Source organism: Hirundo rustica, chromosome 26 (genome assembly GCF_015227805.2).
Source record: "Hirundo rustica isolate bHirRus1 chromosome 26, bHirRus1.pri.v3, whole genome shotgun sequence".
In the NCBI taxonomy this organism is placed as follows: Eukaryota; Metazoa; Chordata; class Aves; order Passeriformes; family Hirundinidae; genus Hirundo; species Hirundo rustica.
Window position 1 is genome coordinate 1,710,166 of NC_053475.1, and position 20,813 is coordinate 1,730,978.

The 20,813-nt window shown below is 62.9% G+C and overlaps 3 protein-coding genes across 3 annotated transcripts in view; all 3 read left to right on the plus strand.

The window, feature by feature from the left end:
• Positions 1-983: 983 nt before the first annotated feature.
• Positions 984-5,919, plus strand: SLC39A3 (solute carrier family 39 member 3). Its single transcript, XM_040086523.1, has 4 exons — positions 984-1,028; positions 1,616-1,754; positions 2,536-2,822; positions 3,415-5,919. The coding sequence occupies exons 3-4, from the start codon at positions 2,616-2,618 to the stop codon at positions 4,147-4,149; spliced, it is 942 nt and encodes a 313-aa protein (XP_039942457.1). The 5' UTR covers positions 984-1,028; positions 1,616-1,754; positions 2,536-2,615; the 3' UTR covers positions 4,150-5,919.
• Positions 5,920-7,806: 1,887 nt separating this feature from the next.
• Positions 7,807-11,026, plus strand: DIRAS1 (DIRAS family GTPase 1). Its single transcript, XM_040086525.2, has 2 exons — positions 7,807-7,849; positions 9,912-11,026. Exon 2 carries the CDS (start codon positions 9,936-9,938, stop codon positions 10,530-10,532), a length of 597 nt encoding a protein of 198 aa, XP_039942459.1. The 5' UTR covers positions 7,807-7,849; positions 9,912-9,935; the 3' UTR covers positions 10,533-11,026.
• A 4,110-nt stretch (positions 11,027-15,136) lies between these two features.
• Positions 15,137-20,813, plus strand: part of GNG7 (G protein subunit gamma 7) — a 53,039-nt gene continuing 47,362 nt past the window's right edge. The window contains exon 1 of the mRNA XM_040086529.2: positions 15,137-15,226. The gene's annotated coding sequence lies outside the window, so the exon portion shown is untranslated. The remainder of the gene's footprint in view (positions 15,227-20,813) is intronic.

Below are 20,813 nucleotides of genomic sequence, written 5' to 3' on the forward strand. Positions count from 1 at the left end.
TGATTTTCCAGAACTTTCTGTGGCCTCAGGGCTCATTTTATCCCAATTTTCCCAATATTTATCCCATTTTTCCCAATTTTTTTGGTCCTTCCCAGGGGGAATTCTCTTCCTGCGTTTTTCTACAGCACAAAAATAAGAACGCTTTCTATTTTTTCCCCTATTTCTGCTTCCCCAAATTTCCTTGAATTTCTCTCCAGCTGCTTTTTTTTTGTCGCCTCACCAAAGGAAATCGAGGCTGGAAAGGAAAATATTCTGGAATTATCCAAAACTATGGAAACCACGGAGCCGTTTTCCCTGTTTTCAGCTCATTTCGTGCTGTTTTCCTTTCCTCCTCGTTCTTTCGTGACTTGTTAATTTTTTATTTTTAAATTTTGTGTGTGTGTGTGTGTTTTTTCCAACCCTGAATTCCTGGGGAAGTTTTCCAGGGAATTTCTCCTGCCTTGCCTGGAGCTGCTCCTGATTCCTGAGGATTTTTGGCTGGCCCTGAACTCTAAGCCGAACTGCCGGGCTCCTTTTGGACTTTGCCAAAAATCCCTGGCTCTTCTGGGAGCTGACAGCGAAAAAAAAAAAAAGAAAAAAAAAAAAAGTGGGAATTTTATGGAACTTTGTGGAATTTTATGGAATTTTCAGGTGAGCCTCAGACCTCCTTGCAGCATCCCGCAGGTGCCGTTGGTGCAGTTTGACCACAGAGCGGCAGAAGCATGGGGTGTGGGGGATTCTGTCCCGTTTTTCCCGTTTTTCTCGTTTTTCCCATTCCCTTTTTTTCCCGTTTTTTCCCGCTTTTTCCCGCTTTTCCCGGTTTTCCGGTTCCCGGTGATCCCGGGCAGTCGGCGCTGAACCCGGAACCCAGCGCTGCGGGACGCGTTTCCCGCGGACCTCAATCGCCGCTTCCCCCGAGCCGGGCCTGGGCGCCCTGATTGACGGCTCTGTCGACCAATCATAAATCTTCTTTTGCGCCTCAGCCAATGGGAGGGTGCCGTGGGCGGGCGCGTGCGGGACGGCCGGGCCGGGAGCGAGCGGGGCCGGCCGTGAGTGGCGGGGGGGGGCGGTTACCGGGGTAACGGGGGCCGGGGGTCGTGAGGGGATGGCGGCGCCGGGGCCGGGAGCCGGGGGTCACAGCGGGGCTGGGGGAGCCGGGCGTGAGCGGGGCTGGACCCCAACCTTATCTTGAGGGACTGGGGATGTGGCCGCTCTCGGTGTGAGGGGATGGCGGTGGAGCCCAAGCTCCTGTGAGGGAGATGCGGCCCCTCCTCGCCATGAGGGGCTCGGGCCGGGCCCCTTCCCCATCCCGAGGGGCTGGAGCTGGGCTCCATCTGCCTGTGAGGGGCTGGAGCTGCGCCCCCTCCCCACCTTGGAGTGCTCAGGGCAGACCCCGAGCCCCTCTGAGGGTCTTCCCAGCTGAACTCTCCCCATTTGAGCTGCTCACCCCGAAACCTCTCCTCTCATCTCTGCTGCCTTTCGGTGTGCTCAGGGTCTGGGAGGAGCCCCTTCCCCATCACCCCCGTGTCAAAAGTGATGGGACGATCTCAAAGGCTTGGAAGGGCCGGGTTTTGGACAGAAACTCCAGGATTTAGAGGCTCGTGCATGAGGAACCCTTTTGTTTCTCCTCCCACAGAGCCCTGCCTGCTTTATATAATCTTTTTCATCGCTTGGATGCTTCGTTATGAGCCACTAACCCGAGCAGGGGCTGAGTTAATCCCTTGTTGCAGCAGTTTTGGGGCTGGGGACACAGCCCGGGTGTGCAGGAGGAGCAGGTGAGGAGAACCACAAAGTGTTCCTGGGCTTCCTTTCCCTGAGAGCTGCTCCAGCCCCATTCAGGGAGGTTGGATGCGGCTGCTCCACCTGAACTCGGGAGCTCGAGGCTTTGGAGGGGACTGGTTTGGGTTAAAAACGGGGGGGAAATGAGGTTCAAGGGTTTCTGGGGGGAGCCAGGTGTGTTCCAGAGGTGTGCGCTCTGGAAAAGGAGGATTTTATCTCTTCCCTCTGCCCTGGCACAGGTGTGGGTGGTGCCTGGGCACAGATTTTGGGCCTGGAGTGAGTCAGTGTCACCTGCTGGGGTCTGAATTCCTCTCTCTGTCCCTTAGAGAGGGACCTGGCACAGGGCCTGGGGTGGCAGGACACAGGGAATGGCTCCCACTGCCACAGGGCTGGGATGGATGGGGTTTGGGAGGGGATGGATGGGGTTTGGGAGGGGATGGATGGGGTTTGGGAGGGAATGGATGGGGTTTGGGGAGGGGATGGATGGGGTTTGGGAAGGGGATGGATAGGGTTTTGGGAATTGGATGTATGGGGTTTTGGGAAGGAATTCCTGTGAGGGTGGGAAGGCCCTGACAAGGATTTCCCCGTGGCTCCCACATCCCTGGAAGTGTCCAAGGCCAGGGCTTGGAGTCCAGCCTGAACCCCCAGGGAAGGGTGGTTTGAGGTCACCGCAATTCCAGGGCTTTAAAATTCCTTCTGAACACAGCTTTAACTTTCCCCTGCTGTTTCCTACAGCTCTTAAAGGAAAAAAAATCTCTGTTTTATTCCCATCCCCAGGCAGCTCCTCTCCCTGAGGCCGATGTCTCGGCTCTGAGCACATCCAGAGGCTCCCTGCAGGGTCTGGAATCGCGGGCAGGATGAGGATCGTGCTGGCCAAGGTGCTGTGTCTGCTGGGGATCTGTGTCCTGGTGCTGGCCGGGGCCCTGCTGCCCGTCAGGATCATCGAGGCCGACTACGAGAAGGCTCAGCGCTCCCGGAAAATCCTGGCGCTCTGGAATTCCTTTGGAGGCGGCGTCTTCCTGGCCACCTGCTTCAACGCCCTGCTGCCCGCCGTGAGAGGGAAGGTGAGGCCTGGTGAAAGAAATCCTGGGTTAGGGATGTCTGAGCCTGCGGGATCCCGGGTGGGAATGGGAGTGAGGGCTCTGTGTCCTGCCAGAGCCGCCTCAAACCCCTCTGCTGTGCCCTCCTCCTGCTCCTCTCCATGGATTTGGGGATACAGAGGAGGCTGTGGGGTGTGAGGATCAAACAGCAGCGCAGAGATTCCCTGTCCCCTGCCAAGGCCGGTGTCCCAGGGAGTGTCCGTGTGGGAATGGTTCCTTTCAGAGGGATAACGGGGTGAATTCACTGTGGATCTGTTTCCCTCCAGAGGGATAAAGGGGTGGATTCACTGTGGATCTATGGGAATGTTTCCCTCCAAAGGGATAAAGGGGTGGATTCACTGTGGATCTATGGGAATGTTTCCCTCCAAAGGGATAAAGGGATGGATTCACTGTGGATCTGTGGGAATGTTTCCCTCCAAAGGCATAAAGGGGTGGATTCACTGTGGATCTGTGGGAATGTCTCCCTCCAGAGGGATAAAGGGGTGGATTCACTGTAGATCTGTGGGAATGTTTCCCTCCAGAGGGATAACAGGGCAGATCTTTTGCTCCCTCCCAGCTCGATGAGGTCCTCAGGCAGAACAACGTCACCACGGACTACCCGGTGGCCGAGACCATCATGATGGTCGGCTTCTTCCTGACGGTCTTCGTGGACCAGCTCTTCCTGAGCTTCCAGAAGGAGAAACCCTCCTTCATCGACCTGGAGACCTTCAACGCCGGCTCGGACGCGGGCAGCGACTCGGAGTACGAGAGCCCCTTCATCGCCTCGTCGCGGGGCCGCGCCCCGTACGGGGAGCACGGCGCCCACTCCCACAGCCTCAACCTCCCCGAGCTGTCACGCTGCGGCCCCCGGCGCCTGCTGGGGCTGGTGTTCGCCCTCTGCACGCACTCCATCTTCGAGGGCCTGGCCCTGGGCTTGCAGGAGGACGGCGGCAGAGTGGTCAGCTTGTTCCTGGGGGTGGCCGTGCACGAGACGCTGGTGGCCGTGGCCTTGGGCATCAGCATGGCCAAGGCGTCGCTGGCGCTGAGGGACGCGGCCAAGCTGGCGGTGGCCGTGTGCCTGATGATCCCGCTGGGGATCGGCGTCGGGATGGGCATCGAGAGCAGCGGGAACGCCGCGGGCAGCGTCGCGTCCCTGCTGCTGCAGGGCGTCGCCGGCGGCACCTTCCTCTTCGTCACCTTCTTCGAGATCCTGGCCAAGGAGCTGGAGGACAAGAGCCAGCGGCTGCTCAAGGTGCTGTGCCTGGTGCTGGGTTACGCCGCGCTGGCCGGGCTGGTGCTCATCCCGTGGTGAGCCGGGAGCCTCGGGGAGCAAAACCTCGCCTCTCCCCTCGCACCGGCACCGGCACCGGGAGGAGCCGCCCCTCTCGCCGCTGGAACGGCCCAGCCCGGGCGGCGTTCCCATGATGACCTGGAGGAGGGGAATCTCTTCCAGAGTGAGGGATGTCCCGAGGGATTGGCCCTTCCCGAGGGGGCTGCAGGGATTAGCGGACACAGGAATGAAGGATCTGGGTAAAATCTGCTTCCAAGAGCTCCTCGAGTGTGTGTAGCTTCCTGCACTGCCCAGAGCCCACTCTGCCTCCTTCCCCTGGCCCATGCTCCGGAGTGGGCTGGGAGCCTGCTCCAGAGGAGGCGAGGAGCAAACAGCAGTGGAGGCAGAGCAGGTGGGAGCAGGGATTGCCAGGCTGCACTAAGCTGCTTTTGCTGGCTTAGTTCGGAGCAAAACCTGGTTGTAAGAGCTGCCAAAAATAACATCCCTGTGGGGCTCGGGCCTTCCAGGCCCTGCTGCCTCTGCACGGCTTCCGGTGCCCCACCTGGGGCTGGGGGAGCTCAGCTTTCCCAGGGATTCATGGAAGAAATGAGGCCGGGCCCCTCTACCCTGCTTCCTTCTCAGCATCGTATCCACAGGCTGAGCATTATTCCCTAAGGAAAACCTCTGAAAATCAGAGGATGGATCCCAGGACGGTTTGGGGGGACCTTAAAGCCCATCCAGTGCCATGGGCAGGGACACCTTCCACTCTCCCAGGTGGCTCCAGGCCCCATCCAGCCTGGCCTTGGACACTTCCAGGGGTGGAGGAGATCCTCCCGTTATCCAGAACCTGGGCTCCACGAGCTTGCAGGAAACGGGCAGTAACAATTCCCAGCACTGATATTTTGGGGCAAACTCCCGTGTTTTCAGCACTGGGCTGAGCCGTTCCCATCAGGGGCTGCTCCAGGGCTTTTCCAGGTTTCCAAAGGAATGGAATCTCCTCCCTTGGCGGGGAGTGGAGGTGATGCTGAGAGACACGAGCAGCTCTCAGCGGCCGCAGAGCCCCTGGGAAGCTCCATGTGCTGCTGCTCCCGCTGGATTTGCCCTTGGGAGCGAGGAGCCGGGATCAGAGGCTGGAGCTGGGAACGTGCTCCCCCCCAGCTGTGAAACAGAGCCCTGCTCAGGCAGGGGCTGCATTTTAATTACCCGGAGCCTTCTCTCCTGCAGCAGCTTCCGCCGGGCTGCTGGAAGCGCTGATGGAATTATGAGGATGGCGCAGTGCCGGCAGCGGGAAGGAGGCTCGGAGCCTCCGCGGTGGCCCAGCTGCAGCATATGGAGGCAGCTGAGCATCATCTGACAGATCCTGGGGCTCGTTAGTTTAATTGCTGCAACATCCCCGAGTCAATTAATCTTCCTTTGAAAACCTGGAGTGGAGAGGGGGGGGGTGGTGCGGAGGGAGGTTATTTTGGGCCTGGCGTGACACAAAGCAGCGGGATGAGGACAACGTGATTGTGGCAAAGCCTCGGGGCTGTTTCACCTCCCCTGGGGCTCGACCTCTCTCCTGCCAGGGACAAAGAGGGGAGGTGACACGGTGTGAGTGTCCCCTGTCGGGCTGTCACCTCCTTTTCGCACCCTCCTGCTGCAGTTTGGGATTTTTGGGGGGGGGGCGTGAAGTGCCGGGGGTGCTGAGCTCCCCCATCCTCACCCCGCCGCCCTGGGGGGGGTTCATCCGCAGGATCATCCCGTGCTCCAGCGTGCAGGAGCAGGAGGAGGAGGAGGAGGCCGTGCTGCTCCCAATAAATTCCCTGCCCTTCTCCTCTCGCTGCCGCTCGCTTTTTTTCACGTCCCGGCTCACGCGGCGGCCACACGTGCCCGGCCCCGGCGTGGGCTGAGCCCCTCCTGGGCGGCCAAACCGCCGGGGCCGGACCCTCGCGGAGCCCTGCCGAGCCCGGGGGAGGGGGCACAGGGCCCCCCCCGGCACCCCCCGCTCGGCAGCGCCGTGATTCAGCCCTGCGTGAGCGGCCGCCCCGTTGCGTCAGGCCCGGCGGGGAGCTGCGGCTCAATGGAACGAGGAGGAGCCGCAGGAAAAAAAACGATCAAGGAAAACTCATTCATTCCCTCTTAACGAGGAGTATCCGGCCGGCTCCGGGCGCGGCGGGGTGGGGGTTTGAGGCTGCCATCCCCCCGCCACCCCCGGGCCGGCCTTGTCACCTGGCGGGGCTGGCCGAGGGCCCCGTGCCCCCTCCCCGCTGCCGTGGGGACGCGGTGCCAGCGCGTGGGTGCCACCGCGGCCCGGTGCCCGCCGGCTGCTATTAATAGAGGCTGCGGATTTTAATTGCTGCCGCTCAGGAGCGGGGTGGGGTGGGGTGGGGTGGGGGGGAGGCGGGAGCAGACCCCGGCTGTGACAGGGACTGTGTCACCCCCGGAGTCACCGGTGGTGGGGCACAGAGCTGGGGAATGTCACCCTGGGGCTGTTCTTGTCCCACTCAGGTACTGGGGGGGCTCAGCCAGCGCTTGAGCGTCCCGCAGCCCCACCAGGACCCCCAGTGTGTGTCCCCTCAAGGGGTCCTCTGGGGTTCTGGGGCTCTGCCATGAGCAGGTGACACCAGTTGGTGACAAAGGCCCTGTGGTGTGTGCGCAAGCTCCCTGTCCTGTGCTGGGGTGGCAGCTCTGTCCCCAAAGCCCAGCATCGCTGCCCAGGACACCCACAAGTGCCACGGGGTGTCACGGCACCCTCTGCCCCCTGTGCCCTGCCTGGCTGGGACGTTGGCATCCGTCTGTCCTGTCCGTGTGTCCCCTGTCACCACCTGTGGGGCTCTGTCCCCATCCACGAGTCCCTGGGCTGTCCCTCCTCATGTGGATTCACATGTCCGTGTGTCCTCATCCTGTGTCTCCCTGTCCCCATCCCTGCGTGTCCCTATGACCCTCTTTGTGTCTCTTCTCCGTGTGTCCCCATCCCGTTCCTGTCTGTCTGTCTGTCCGTCTGTCCCCGTCCCTGTGTTTCCATCCCATGGATCCCCATCGCTGCCCGTGTACCTCCATCCCCGCGCATCCCTGTCCATGTGTCCCCATCCCTGTCCGTGTGTCCCCTGTCCGCACATCCCTGTCCGTGTGTCCCCATCCCGGTCCGTGTGTCTCTGTCCGCACATCCCTGTCCGTGTGTCCCCATCCCTGTCCGTGTGTCCCTGTCCGCACATCCCTGTCCGTGTGTCCCCATCCCTGTCGGTGTGTCCCCATCCCTGTCCGTGTGTCCCTGTCCGCTCATCCCTGTCCGTGTGTCCCTGTCCACACATCCCTGTCCGTGTGTCCCCATCCCTGTCCGTGTGTCTCTGTCCGCACATCCCTGTCCGTGTGTCCCCATCCCTGTCCGTGTGTCCCTGTCCGCACATCCCTGTCCGTGTGTCCCCATCCCTGTCCGTGTGTCCCCCTCCCCGTCCCGGAGCCGCTCGGGGCCGGGCCCGGGGGTCCGGGGCCCCGGGCGGGGCGGGCGCGGCGGGCGGGGCCGGCGGCGGGGCGGGATCGGCTCTGCGGCGGCCGCACCGCACCGAGCCGAGCCGAGCCGAGCCCGCCGAGCCGAGCCGGCCCCGCCGCAGCGGCTGCAGCCCCGCCGAGCCCCCGCCGAGCCCCGCAGCACCGAACCGCGCCGGGCGGAGCGGAGCCGCCGCGCCGGGGCCGCCCCGGGCCGGGCCATGCGCTGAGGCCGCCGCGCCGCCCGCAGCCAAGGGCGGATCCCGGGCAGGACACGGTGAGGCGGCGGGCACCGCAATGCGACCGGCGCGGCGGGGGCCGGGGGAGCGCGGCCGGCGCGGGGAGCGGGGGTGCTGCCGGCCAGGGAGGGGAGCGGCGCGGGGGGACCCGCGACCCTGCCCCGCCATCTGTCCCTGCCCTTCTGCTGCCTCTCCATCTCCATCCTGAGCGGGATGCTCGTCCCTCCCGCCCCTTCTCCCGCTCCTCCATCTCCATCCTGCCGCTCCGTCCAGCCCCTTCTGCCTCTCCATCTGTGTCCTGCTCTTCCCCCGCCTCTCCGTCTCCATCCTGAGCGGGATGCTGGTCCGCCCTGCTCTTCCTCTGCCCCTCCGACCTCCATCCAGCCCCTTCTCCCGCCCCTTCATCCCTCCATCCTGCCCTTCCATCTTCACCCTGCCCTTCCATCCCACCCCTGCTGCCTCGCCCCTGCCCTGCCCTCCGTCCTGACCCCCAGGTCCTCACCAGTGTCATCGCCAGTGCTGGGATCCCTAATGGGAGGGTCCTGGGGGGTCCTGGGGGGTCCTGGGGGGTTCTGAGGGGTGCAGAGCCCCCCGGCAGGATCAGGCCCGGGCGATCCCTGCCCACGAGCTCAGGGGGGGCCGTTCTCCGGACCCTCGGGCACCAGGGACTGTTGGGATCGGGGTGTTGCTGCACACAGGCCGTGGGGTCACCCCAAAGAGCCCCCCAGGTTCTGCCCAGCCCCTCACCTCAGCCCCATGGCCAGGCTGTGAGGCCGGAGGCACTTTTGGCTGTGCCATGGGCAGGCGGGACGGGCAGGTGGAGCAAGTGGGATGGGACGGGTGGGACAGGGTGGGATGGGACAGGGTGGGATCACTGCCAGCCCTGGCCGAGGTTGGACATTCCCACGCGCCAGCTCAGCCCCGGCCCCCGCTGCAGCCCCAGCCCCCGGGTGCTGGTGACGCTCCCAGCGTGGTGGGATCCAAGGAGCTCACGGTGGGATGAGCTCCTTGGCTGCCCGAGGGATGGGCTCCTCCAGCTCCCATCTCACCTGGCTCTGGTGTTTGGGGACATGCCGGGGTTTTGGGGCTGCTTTGCGGGGTCTGGACTCCCCCAGTGCCCTGGGATGGGGATGCAGCGGTGGGAAGGGGCTGGTTCCCCTGGAGATGCTCGGGGATGCAGGAGCTGCCGTGCCCAGGGCAGTCACCAGCCCGGGGCTATCTGGGGCACTTTGCTGTCCCCCTTCCCTCAGCTGGGGTGGCAGGAGTGGAGTGCAGCTGGCTGAGGACAGTCCTTCAGCAGTGCCCAGGCCCCCTTCCCTCCCCTCCTTCCCACCCCTCCCATGACTGGACACCTTTGGACACCCTGTCCCGTGGTGGGTTTAATGTCCCCAAGGCTCTGTGAGTGTCCCACACACCCTGGGGACCCTCCTGGGACAGAGCTGGTGCTGCCAGCCCTGCGCTGCACGGGGGGAACCGGAGCAGGGCTCAGGCTGGGGCTCTTTGTGCCCCCTCATTTCACACCCGGGACTGCATCACTCAGGGGACACTGGGGACCTTGCCCAGGTCTGGCTGTCCCCTGTGGGTGGGCACCGAGGTTTGGCAGCTTGAGGGTGGCCAGGGGGAGTCTCTGACCCGCAGCCCACGGCTGTGCCACGCTCCTTCCCTCCTCTCCCCAGCGCATCCCCGGGGCGGGAGCAGAGCGGAGGGGTGGCATGGCGCAGGACAGGGTGGCAGCGAGTGACAGGGGCGACAGGACGCCAGCAGCACGGCCTGTGTGCGAGAGGGCACCTCTGTACCTGGCCAGAGAGCCCAGCTGGGCGCTCCAGGTGCCGCCGTGACCTCGCCTGCAGACCCGGGCAGGCTCGGGGGGGTCCCTGCCCGGCGAGCCCCCCCCCGGCAGCCTCGGCAGCAGCTGCGGTGCCGGTGGCCGCGCTCGGCCATATGGCCGCAGCGGGCAGCCGGTAAAAATAACCGAGGCGGCCGCACCCCGGGCCGGCCGGCAAGGGCGTCCCAAGGGCAGCGAGCCCAGCTCCCACGTCTCGGGGCGGGGGGACCATCGGCTGGATCCGGGGGGGTGACGCCTCCCTGTGCCCCCCGCAGCGGCGGCGGCGACTGCGGGGCAAGATGCCGGAGCAGAGCAACGACTACCGGGTGGTGGTGTTCGGCGCCGGCGGCGTGGGCAAGAGCTCGCTGGTGCTGCGCTTCGTCAAGGGGACCTTCCGCGACACCTACATCCCCACCATCGAGGACACGTACCGGCAGGTGATCAGCTGCGACAAGAGCGTGTGCACGCTGCAGATCACCGACACCACCGGCAGCCACCAGTTCCCGGCCATGCAGCGCCTGTCCATCTCCAAGGGCCATGCCTTCATCCTGGTCTTCTCGGTCACCAGCAAGCAGTCGCTGGAGGAGCTGAAGCCCATCTACCAGCAGATCGTGCAGATCAAGGGCAGCGTGGAGAGCATCCCCATCATGCTGGTGGGCAACAAGTGCGACGAGACGCAGCGCGAGGTGGAGAGCAGGGAGGGGGAGGCCGTGGCCAAGGAGTGGAAATGCGCCTTCATGGAGACCTCGGCCAAGATGAACTACAACGTCAAGGAGCTCTTCCAGGAGCTGCTGAACCTGGAGAAGAGGAGGAACGTCAGCCTCACCATCGACGGGAAGCGCTCCAGCAAGCAGAAGAGGACAGACAAAATCAAGGGGAAGTGCAGCATCATGTAGAGCCCCGGACTGGCCCGCGCCCCCCTCCTCCGGATACCCTCCCCTCCCTCCTCCCCCCCACGGCTGGACGCGGCAGTGGCATCGCAGCGGGACCGTCCCCTCGTCCTCCGTGTGCCATCACTGTGACTGCGCGGGGACGCCTGCGCTCGGCCCGGCGCCGGGGGTGAAGACGGGGCCGAGCGCAGGGACAGCGGCCGCCCCGCTGGGCACGGCAGGAGCGGGGGACTCGCCGCCGGGACGCCCGGACCGCGCCCCCCGCGCTCACAGCACAACCGGTGCCGCCGGGCCCGGACCCCGTCGGTCCTCGTGGGAGGGAAGGACGGTGCCACGCGGGGGTGGCGGTGTCCCCCTCGGGGACAGCCACACGCGTCCCGGGTCCCCCCGCGCCCCCGTCCCCACGCCATAGCGCTCTGCTCCTGCGGGCAGAGACCCGGGGCGGGGGCAGCCCCTGCGCGGTGCCCGTGTCCCCCCGCCCGCTGTCCCCCGAGACCCCCTGCCCCACCCTGGTGCCATGACCCCTCCCCAAGCCCCCAGCCCCGTCTGCCACCGCAGCCCCCCGAGCCCCCAGCCCGGCTCCGTGGCCCCCGAGCCCCTCTGCCCCACCGTGGTGCCATGATCCACACCCCCCCCCCCCCCCCAGCCCCGAGCCCCCCGGTGCCCCCCAGCCCCGCAGCCGGAGCCGCCAGCCCAAGCACAAAGCATCGGGTCCGCGGGAGGTCCTGACCCAGCACAATCCTGGCGAGCTCCGGCGGGAGAGCCCCGGCCCCGCGGCCAGCCGGGCCCCCCGCAGCCCCCTCCCCGTCCCCGGTGTCCCCCTCCCCGCGGGGTGGCCTGGCCCCGCACCCCCGGCATCCCCCGACACCGTCCAGCTCTGGCGCAGCCCCGCTTGCCCCCCCCCCCCCCGGCCGGAGCGGGGTCCCCGCGCTGTCACCAGCCCCTCGTCCCCTCGAGGTTTTGTCCCCTCGCTCCGGCCCCGCTCCTTCCCCGCCGCCACCGGGGTGTCCCCGAGGGGGTGTCCCCGCGCAGGCCGAGCCCCCCCCGGCTCCCCGCACCCCCCGGCTTTTTACACGAGGATCCGAGCGCCCAGGGGACAAGGTGACGTGACGATGTAGCCTTTATTCTAGAAATAGTCTTCCTTCAATAAAGAGACGAGAAACGCTCCCGCCGCCCCCGGAGCCGCCCCCGGCCGGGGCGGGAGCCCACGGGAGGGACACGGGGGGCACGGGGAGGGCACGGAGGTGAGAGCGGTGTGTGTGGGATGGGTGTGCTGTGTGTGATGTGTGTAAATCTGTGTGATGTGTGTGTGATGTGTGGGATGTGTTTGTGTGTGCTGTGCGCTGTGTGTGCTCTGTGTGTGTGTGTGATGTGTTTGTGTGTGTGCTGTGTGCGCTGTGCTGTGTGAGATGTGTGTAAATCTGTGTGATGCGTGTGTGATGTGTGCTCTGTGTGTGTGTGATATGTGTGCTGTGTGTGCTCTGTGTGTGCTGTGTGTGCTCTGTGTGTGTGTGTGATGTGATTGATGTGTGTGTGCTGTGTGTGTGTGCTGTGTGCTGTGTGTGCTGTGTGTGTGTGTGATGTGATTGATGTGATTGATGTGTGTGTGCTGTGTGTGTGACGTGTGCGCAGGTGTGTGTGTGTGTGACACAGATGTGACACGTGTGTGTGTGTGTGTGTGTGTGTGTGTGTCTGTGCACGCCGGGCTCTGTGCATACCCGTGACGCGTGTTCCGTGTGTGTGTGTGTGTGACACGCGTGTGACACGTGCGTGACACGGTGCCCGCGTGTGACGCCTGTGTGACACGCGTGACGTGCGCGTCCCCGCCCGTGGGGAGGGGGCGGGCGCGCGGCGCGTGCGTCATCACGCGCGTTGCCATGGAAACCAGCGCTGCTCCCCCCGCGTGGGCTCCGGGAGCGGCGGGGGGGGAACGGGAGCGGCGGGCAGCGAGAGCACGGCCAGGGGCACGGAGAGCGTCCGGGGGGGGTCAGGGATCCATAGGGGGGGTCAGGGATCCATAGGGGTGCTCAGGGATCCGGGGGAATGGTCAGGGATCCGTGGGGATTGTGATGGATCTGTGGGGATGGCAGGGATCCGTGGATATCGTGATAAATCCCTGGGAATGGTCATGGATCCGTGGGGATGGCAGGGATCCGTGGGGATTGTGATGGATCTGTGGGGATGGCACAGATCCAAGGGGATGGCAGGGATCCGTGGGGATGGCAGGGATCCGTGGGGATGGCAGGGATCCGTGGGGATGGCAGGGATCCGTGGGGATGGTCAGAGATCCCTGGGGTTTGTCATGGATCCGTGGGGATGGCAGGGATCCGTGGGGATGGTCATGGATCTGTGGGAGCACTCACAGCTCCGTGGGAATGGCAGGACTCGGTGTTGACAGCCACAGACGGGTCCCTGGGGACAGTCACGGCTCTGTGAGGACATCGTGGTTCCATGGGGACAGTCCCAGCTCCTCAGGGGTGTCACAGCTCCCTGGCGCTGCCCGTGGAGCTGCTCCTGTCCCCGTGTCCCTTCTGTGTCCCACCGGGGCCCTCGGGGGGTGGCAGGGCACGGCGGTGGGACAGGCACGCGCGGGCACGGGGACACTCGGTGCCAGTCCCCACCCGCTGGGACCCCTCAGCTCCTCCGCGCTCTCAGGTATCTGGGGTGGCACCATCACACCAAAACTCAGAGCGCTTCCAGAGGCGCCGCAACGCCTTGGAGGCAGGAAATCTCAGCTTCCTCCCATTCCCGGGTCTCCCATTCCCAACTCTGTCCCCTCCCACCGCCCCCCACCTAACGGGGACCTGTGCCCCGGCCCTGCTGCACCCCGGCTGTCGCTCGGGATGCTCCCAGGGGTGGCTTCCCCTCAAACCCCATCCTGACTCCCCAAAAATCAGCGCAGGACCGGGAGGGAGGATCCTCGCAGGGCTCCCGGAGCCTCCCCCGGGTCCAGGCTTTAAACAAAGCTGCTCCTGAAGCGTTAATTAGTGGGATGAGCGCCGGGATGAGCGCCGGGATGAGCGCCGGGATGAGCGCCGGGATGAGCGCCGGGATGAGCGCCGGGATGAGCGCCGGGATGAGCGCCGGGATGAGCGCCGGGATGAGCGCCGGGATGAGCCGGGTGCAGCCCACTCCCGTCGCTCCCTCCGCCACGAGGAGCCGCGGCTGCATCCCGCGGCCATCAACTTCACAAACCCAGATTTTGGGATCCAAAGCAGCTCCTGCCATCGCGTCTCTCGCACTGGCACGGGTGCTGTGCGGGGTGCTGTCCCTTGTGTCCCCAGCCGAGGGACACCGCGGCCCTGGCTCCCCTCGCGGGGTTCCCCCGCTCCCGGCCCTGCCCATCTGCGGGAAAAGCGGATTTAGGACACGGAGGGCCGGGGACATATGGGAACAAACGGGATTAAGGGGAAAATCAGCCTTCTTCCCACTAACAGGATTATGGAGTTTCCAGCCCCATTCCAGCTGTGCCGTTCTCCACCTCAGTTCCCGCTGGGATCGCCGCTGGGATGGTGTGGGCTGGTGTGGGCCTGCCGCAGACTGGGGTGCGCTGGGAAGCGATGGCTGCTCCCAGGGGGACGTGGCTGTGTCCCCCCACGGTGACTCCCGAGGGGACTCCGGGACCGGGCACCACCAGGACCGGGCACCACCGGGACCCGGCACCACCGGGACCCGCCGGCCGCGCTCGCCCGGTGCCGGTGGCAGCCGTGGGGGGAATCAAAAGCCTCGATTCAGGGCACGATTTCCACTCCCCCAGAGTGACGCCCGCCCGCTGCTGATTCATCCCCACGGATTTTCCCCTCGGTTCCCGGGAGCAGCAGCTCCCCAAGGTGGGGGGAGAGCGAGGCTGCGACCCCCGACACGCAAGGCTGGGCAGAGTCCGGCTGTGCCTGGGGATGGTTTGGGGGATTTGGGGTGCCCCAAGTCCACTAACGGGGTCACGCAGAGGGGCTGTGGGACGCGTGGCCTTTCCTGCAGCCACCGACTCCTCGGGGGTCCCAGTGGAAGCAGTGGGGGATCCTGCGGTGGGGCCGCTCCTGGGGTCCCTGGGGTGCACCCAGGAGATGGGTGCCGCATCCCCCCGTGTCGCCTGTCCAGAGCTGTGGGGCACGGCGTGAGTGGGGTGTCCCCCCGGGGCCGGGCAGGGCAGGGGCGGACGGCGGGCGGCGCAGCACCCCCGTGTTCTGGGGGCGTCCCAGGGCAGCGCCGGGGGCGCACAGGGGGTGCACAGACTGGGGGGTCCCGGGCAGACCCTGCGGGGACCAGGGGACCCAGGGGACGCCACACACCGGGGGATCCCCGGGATGTCCCCACCCGGTGCCTCGCGCCCCGGCCGCCACGTGCCCCCTCCCGCCTCATTAATATTAATGAGCTACCGACGCGGTCACGCCTCCTTTCCCGCTCCGAGCGCTGATTGGCCGCTCCCCCCGCCGCTCCTCCGCCGGCCACGCCTCCTCCCCGCCCTCCCTCCGCGCTGCCGCCGCAACCGAACTTGGCGGCCGCTCCCGGCCCCGCCCCTCAGCGGAACCTCCCCCCGCGGGCCGCTCTCCGCGGGCTCCCATTGGCTGTCGCCGCTGTCCGTCAGGCGCGGAGGGGGCGTGGCCGGCGCCGCCCGCGGGCCAGCAGGGTGCGTTGCGCCGCGCGGTGTCTGAGGCGGCGGCTCCGCTCCGCGCCCGCCGCGCCCGCCGCCGCCGGTACCGGTGAGGATCCGCCGCGAACCGGGCGGGACGGGCGGGGACGGCGGGAGGAGACGCCCGGCTGGCTCAGGCCGCGGCTCGGCGGAGCTCCCGCCCCGGCGCGGCCCTGCCCGGGGCCCCTCTCCTCCCGGGGGGGGGGGCGGCGGGGCCGGGCCGGGGGCGCCCGGGGAGGCTCGGGGGGGCTCCGGGAGGGGTGCGAGGGGTCTGGGCGTGGGGAGAGGAGCGGGGGGCCCGAGGAGGGCGGGGGGAGGTTCTGGGGGTGTGGGGGGGCCTCGGGCAGGGCTGGAGAGCGGCCGGGGTCGGGGGGCTCGGGGAGGGCTGGGGCTGGGGGGTCCTTGGGGAGGTGGAGGGGGGGATCGGGGCGTGCGGAGGGCGCTGGGGGTACCCGGGGGGCTCGGGGGGAGCTGGGCGGGAGCAGCCCTGGGCAGGGCTGGGGGGAGGCTGGGGTGGGGGTTCGGGGGTGCTGGAGGCCGGCACAGGGTGCGGGATCGGGGTGAGCAGCTCAGGGGGTCCCCAGGGGGGTCACTGCCCCGGGGGCGATTTCGGCACAAGGCTCAGGGCGAGGAGATGGCGTGGGGCTGTTCGGGGGGCGCAGAGCGGCTGTGGTGGAGTTGTGGGGGGTGTCTCCGGGTTTTTGGGCGAAGGAATTGAGTGGTTGTGGGGCTGAGGGTGGGGTGGGATGGTTCGGGGCGTCTTTGGGGGGATGAGGTGACAAGGGACAGTCGGGATGGATGAGGGGCACGGTTCAGTGCCAGCTGCTTGGGCGGCTGGGTGACTTTAATGGTGAAGCAGAGCCCGTTTTTGGGGTGAAAAGGGAGGTTTGGGAGCTCGGCAGAGCAGCCCAACATCACACAATTTACTCGTTTGTTTCCCGCCTGCGAGTTGAGGGTGGGTTGGCGTGGAGAGGAGCCGGTGGCTGGCAGAGGACGGCGGTGGGATCCCTCCCCTGATCCAGGCAGGATTCAGGGAATTGTGTGGGTTACATAAAGGAGGGGTGGCTGCAGCATCTGGGTTTTGTGTTCTTGAGGTGTAGAGGAGGTAAGTGGGTGCCGCAGACAAAGGGAGAGAGAGAGAAATCTGTCTCCTGCTCCTCGCTTCCCAATTAGAGGTGTGGAATGGGAAGCTGGGCGTCCTTTAGGAGTTGGGGAAGTGCAGGGAAGCAGGGATTGGAGCTGTGGGTACAAATCTGGGATTTGCCTCCGTCCTGGGCTTGTGGCCATCAGGTGTGGCCTGAAACCAAAGCCAAGCGGGCTGGGCTGGAGCTGTGTCTGCTCTGAGACACCTCTGCTGCTGCTTGGAGGAAGTTATTGTGGCTAAATATGGGGGGTTTTTTGGGAAAACTGGCACCCTCCAGCTTAGTGAGCTTCTCGTGACGCTGCCCTGGACACGTCCAGTGGGGGCGATTCTGACCTGGAGAAAATGTGGTGTGTGACAGACCACAGGAGTCAGCAGCTCGGTGTTTAATCCAAGTAAACTCGAGGCCTTTTAGGTGATTGCTTGGTTTTCTTTGGCTTTTCAGAGCCCAGTGGCTTCTCAGAGCTGAGCTCAGGCCTCCATCCCCGGGAGGTTCCACAGGTCTTTGTCTCCCTGCCGTGTGGGATATCCGCAGGCAGGTGAGCAGATCCTTGAGGCGTCAGCTCCCAGGTCAGCTCCATGACCATAAACCAAAATCCTGGGAATCCGTGACTCTGTAACCACAATTTATCCCATTCTTTAGCGGGGGAAAATGGGAAAAAACACTGCCCCAACGAAAAAAAAAAAAAAAAACAAAAAAGAGCTGGATCAATACGGTTAAACGGAGCCGATTGTCCCGGAGGTTTCCTCCTGCCATCTGTGGCTGTGACACGAATGGAAATGGCTCTTTTGTGTGGCTGCTAGCTGGGGGGGCTGCCGTGGGTGACACAGTTTTGGTGCCCATCCCCGTTTTTCCTGCCGTTCCTGTCTCATCCCTGGAATTAACGCACCCGGAGCTGCCCCGGGGAGCTGATGCCGGCTTTGGAAAGGCGGAGGGGCGGCACAGCAGGGATCCGAGCCGGGCGGGGAGCGTGTGACAGGCGACACCGAGCTTTGTCCCCTGCTCATCCCCCTTCCCTGCCCGGGTTCCTTATCTGCCTGCCTGCCTCGTGCCCTGGAGCCTGGGATTGTCACCGTGCCCTGGAGCATGGGATTGTCACCGTGCCCTGGAGCCTGGGATTGTCACCATTCCCTGGAGCCTGGGGTTGAGACCATTCCCTGGAGCCTGGGGTTGTCACAATGCCCTGGAGCTTGAGGTGATGCCCTGGAGCCTGGGGTTGTCACCATGCCCTGGAGCTCAGGGTTGTCACCATGCCCTGGAGCTCAGGATTGTCACCATTCCCTGGAGCTCGGGATTGTCACCATGCCCTGGAGCCTGGGGTTGTCACCATTCCCTGAAGCTCAGGATTGTCACCATTCCCTGGAGCTCGGGATTGTCACCATGCCCTGGAGCTCAGGATTGTCACCATTCCCTGGAGCCTGGGGTTGTCACCATGCCCTGGAGCCTGGGGTTGTCACCATGCCCTGGAGCTCGAGGTGACGCCCTGGAGCTGGGAGTTGTCACCGAGCCCTGCAGCTCGTTACCCTAATGAGGGACCCCACTTCTCATCCCCGCACTTGGCTCCAGAGGAACTGAACGCTCTGCCCCTTGGAAAAAAGCTGGTTTTGTGGCAGTTTCCTGATTTTATGGCAGTTTCCTTGCTGTTAGGGGGTCGTGGCTGTCCCTGTCCCCTTAGAGCCGGGGCTGGATGAGCTCCAGCTCCGGAGTAATCGTCCTGGGAACGCTCTGGTTCATGGCGAGCTCCAAGTGGCCACTTGTCCGGTGGTCAGCAGGTGGGGGAAGCTGTTTGGTCACCCTTGGGAGGAGGTGGCGAGCACAGACCTGGAGCTGGCGCTTTAAAAAATCATTTTCTTGCATTTTTAGCCCTAAAAATGAGCTCAGAGTGGAAAGACAGGACGGTTTGGTTGGATTTGTGACCCCCAGTGCAGCTCTGGAAGAGTTTCCAGAGGTTGTGGGGAGCAGCAGAGCTGGCAGAGGGGTGGGAAGAGGGGGAGGGTGACCCAAAAACCTGGAGAAGCAGGGGGTGGAATTTTGTGATTGTTTGGGGATTCTTGTGCCGGAAAAAAGAGAGTGGGGGGGGGGGGGGAAAGGGATTTATGAAATAGGGTGTCTGTGCTGGTGTGAGATAAGTGAGGTTGTAGACGCAGTGTTGTTTTTCTTCATTTTTATGAGAAGTCAGAGGAGCTGAGGTCACCAAAAATCCTGGAGTGGTTTGGGTTGAAGGGACCTTAAAGCACATCCAGTCACAGGCAGGGACATCTTCCACTACCCCAGGTTGCTCCAAGCCCCGGAATTCCAGCCTGGCCTTGATGTTAAGATCTCACAGCTGAGCTTTGAGGTGGAAACCTCTGGTTGCTCCAATATCCTGGGGTTCCTGGAGTGGTGGAAACCTCTGATTCCGATATCCTGAGCTTCCTGAAGTGGTGGAAACCTCTGATTCCGATATCCTGAGCTTCCTGAAGTGGTTTAGCCACAGAAATCTTCTGTGTAGAGGCAGATTCTGGATTTCCCAGCTGCAGCATCTCTGCTCAGGGTGTCTCTGTCCTCCTCACCTGTTGCCAGGTGATTTTTTTTTTTTTGCTTCATCTTCCTCTCCTCTGACTTTCCCACAAACTGGGAAGGGAAAAGAACTTTTTAAAACCATAAATCCAATTCCCTGCCAAAAAAAAAAAAAAAAAAAAAAGAGCAGCAAAGCTGGGAGAGAGAGCTTTGTCTTAAATATTAATTAGTCCGAGATTTGCCCACTTAATTTGTGCTTGACAGTAAATTGCTGGGATTGAGAGAACTGGCAGAGCCCAGGCCTCGCTTTTGGTGCCCCCTGTTATCATCTGCTGCTGCTTGGTTGTGCCAGAAAGGGCCTGGATGAAAACCCGGGGACAAACGAGCCTTTGTGCCCCGGAGCACGGTGGCATTTGGAGTTTCTGAAAGTGAAACTCGCTCACAAACGCTCTCCAGTTTAAATCTTCCCCCCGCACCCCTCCCCCCCAAAAAACCCCGCTTCTGAAATGTGCCTTGGTCCAGAAAACACCTTTTTCCTCCTCCAAAATATCTGAGAAGCTGCCAATTCGTTAAAAAACAAAACAAAGAAAAACCCAACCAAAAGTGGTCACGGGGGTAAATTTGTTTAATTTGGTGAATTCTCGCTGGTGGGGGGCCCTGAGGGAGGTTTAATCTTTGTTTTAAGGGGTGTGAGGAGTTGGATTTTTCCTGGGAATGAGCTCTGGGTTCAGCTGATCATTCCCATTCCCGGCAGGAGCTGGAATCTCCAGCAGTTCAGGGTCAGTTTTTTGTGGAATGGGTGGGTGAGGATCGGCTGTGACGCTAAGGACCAAAAAAAAAAATAAAAAGAAAAAGAAAAGAGGAAATTCGGGCGCGCTGTTAACGCCGAGACACAAAACAGGAAATTTAGTTAAGGGTTGTGCTTTTTCATAATTTATCGTGCGGTTTTCCCCCTCCTGACAGACAAGAAGGAGTTTCAAAGTGCTTCAGCCTGGGTTGGGTCCGTACAGCTGAAAACATTCCCGAATTTCCGCTTCAAGATGGGTTTTTAGTGACTTCTCAGAAGCTGCAAAAGCCGAGAAACCTTGGCAGCTCCTGCTTTATTTTCATATTTCAGAGAGCAGGCTGGAAAACAGAGTTATCTGAAAAATAATCTTGCTCCAAATGGGAATGGAGGAGCAGGAAAAGGGGCCCTGATTCCGGAGGGAAGGAGATTCCCCCTCTTGGCACGTCACAGCCAAGGATGTCCTGCTAACGCCCCCCAAAAAATGATTTTTTTGTTGTTTTATTCCCAACTTGTCCCCTCTGGAAGTAAAAAAAAATCTATTTTTAAATCTATAGAATAGTTTGGAAAGGTTGTTTTGTTTTGCTTTGTTTGGGTTTTTTTTCAGCCCTGGAGGCGTTTTGTCCATTTCTGCCTCCTCTGCTGTTAGAAAAACGCACAGGATTTAAACGTTCCTGGTGTGGTTTAACCCCTCCAGAGCTCATCCCGAGCTCGGGAACTGCAGGAGGATTTCTCTGGAGCTGCTTTTGGGAGGTTTTTTGTGGGTTGGTTTTTTTTTTCTCATTTCCTCCACTCTTGAGTTCCTTCTCTTTTTTTTTTTTGTTGCTGGCAAGGGCTCGGTGTTTATGCTTCATAAATCCTGACGTGGCCCGGCTGCTCCTCCGAGCAGTCCTGGTGCAATTCCCAAACAAGTGTTGGGAATTTCATCCAACTTTTCCATCAGGGAGAAAAGCAAGGCCTGGCTCGGGGAAGGGCTCTTTATTTCCTTTTTTTTTTTGATTACAGCAAGACCTTTTGGTAAGGCTGAGAATTCCTGGTGGCGTTTCCAGCTTGGGAATTCTGTCCCTAAGTGTGGTCTCAGCACTTCTGGTGGTGAGCAGGAAGCTCCAGGCGCTGCATTTCCAGGGATCCACAGGATCTGGCAGCGTTTCCAAGGAGCTCCTGGGTGAAGTCTTGGGAATTCTTTTTCCTGGAATCCGTGAGTGCTGTGGGAGCATCCCCGGAATTCCTCT